At 39.6% G+C, this 1836-nt stretch overlaps 1 protein-coding gene across 1 annotated transcript; it reads right to left on the reverse strand.

Moving 5' to 3' along the window:
* Positions 452-1222, reverse strand: LOC109841931. The gene has a single exon (XM_020410855.1). The coding sequence runs from the start codon at positions 1220-1222 to the stop codon at positions 452-454; it is 771 nt and encodes a 256-aa protein (XP_020266444.1).

A 1836-nucleotide genomic window follows, 5' to 3' on the forward strand; every position in this document is an offset into this window, starting at 1 on the left:
TCTTTCGCGAAGGATTGTGTGCGTCGAGGCACTGTCCACAAGGCACTCACACTTCATCTATAACATGAATGCAATATTTTAATCTAAAGAAAATAACTATCTTTATTGAAAAGTAAATTGCATTACATGGAAAGTAAAGAACTAAAGATGAAAGTACTATGAGAATTTAAATGCATATAAAGATAACATGGATCTAGTCGAGAAGATCATCCATTTCGAAGTCATCAGCAGTGAACTGAGTAGACGGCTGCTTTTCCACCAGATTTGTTTCAACAGGAGACTTCTGGCTCGCTAGATACAGATCTTGGAGGTGTCGCGGAGTGCGACAGTTTCTGGACCAATGTCCAGTCATGCCACATCTGTGGCATTTGTCCTCCCAAGTGTTCTTGGGAATGGACGACAGCTCAGTGGTCTTCTTCTTCCACTTCTTCTTTCCCTCACTATTGCTGCTCTAGGGAGGGTTGTTTTTCTGGGGTGTATATCTGGCCTGCCACTTAGGGGCTTTCCCCTTGTTGAATTTACCCTTATGCTTTTTCTTCTGCTTCTGGGAAGTAAACATGTGAGCTTCGGGTAGAGGAGCTGAGCCTGCAGGGCGTAGGTTATGAGTGGCCAAAAGCAATTCTCTGTTTTGCTCCGCCATCAGAAGGGTGGAGTGCAATTCAGAATATTTTTTGAACTTTCGTTCGCGGTACTGTTGCATGAGGATTGCATCATTCTCGTGGAAGGATGTGTAAGTCTTCTCCAACATGCGTTCCTCCGAAACTTCTTCACCACACAACTTCAGGCGTGAGGTGATATTATGAAGTGCTGAGTTATACTCAGCTATGGACTTAAAGTCCTGAAGTCGGAGGTTTTCCCACTCATAACGTGCACGTGGGAGGATTACATCTTTCTGATGTTTGTATCGGTCCTCAAGTGCAGTCCACAATTCCTTTGGGTCCTCTACAGTCAGGTATTCGGCCTTCAGGGTCCGATCAATATGTCTCCTGATGTAGATAATGGCTTTCGCCTTATCTATATCAGAGACGATCACTGTAGTAGCAACCTCAGCATTATTTACAGCATTACCCGTAACAGTGACCTGAGCCGATGGAGCAGGAGTTGAAATTGTGGCTAATAAGCCCTGGGCACGTAAGTGGAACTTCAGGTCCACATGCCAACTCAAATAATTCTTGCCAGCAGCGTCTAGGACTTCGAAATCAACGCTCGCTATTTTAGCCATTTTATCTATGCATATGAAAAGCATGAATTAATAATAAGGAATTAAAAATTCATGCAATAAACATGTTGCGTGGATCAGCCCGTCACCAAAAAAATAAAAAGTGTCCATAGTCCGATTATACAGTCCAAAGATAACAAAAATCATAAAATTAAAATACAATTTGGAAAACCCTAGGGGCTCCCTTTTTTTTTTTAGACTTCTTGTTGTTTCTATGCGATACTGCCTACTTAATACTTTTAATATCATGTAGAAATTGTGAGTTTGAACTTTGAATATAACAAGTGATGATTAAAAAAAAATAATGCATGTTCCCTGAATGGAAACTCTGAAACAACCAAGGGTTTAGCATTCCATTAGAAAAATGTATATGTGTTTAAAGAATAGCATTAAAAACTATAGGGGCCAAATATGATTTTATGTCATGTTAACTGGACATATACAATAATACCTTGGTGTTGGTGTTACTGTTTTCTTCTCAAGAATATGTAATTTAAGAGCATTTCCCTAGCAATGGTCACTTCCGTTAATACTAAGCAAAACCAAATAATATTCATGGTAATAGGAAATACTATCAGCGTAAATGTGCAAATTTAACACAATATATGAATTTTTAC

This window comes from Asparagus officinalis, chromosome 5 (genome assembly GCF_001876935.1).
Source record: "Asparagus officinalis chromosome 5, Aspof.V1, whole genome shotgun sequence".
Taxonomy (NCBI): domain Eukaryota; kingdom Viridiplantae; phylum Streptophyta; class Magnoliopsida; order Asparagales; family Asparagaceae; genus Asparagus; species Asparagus officinalis.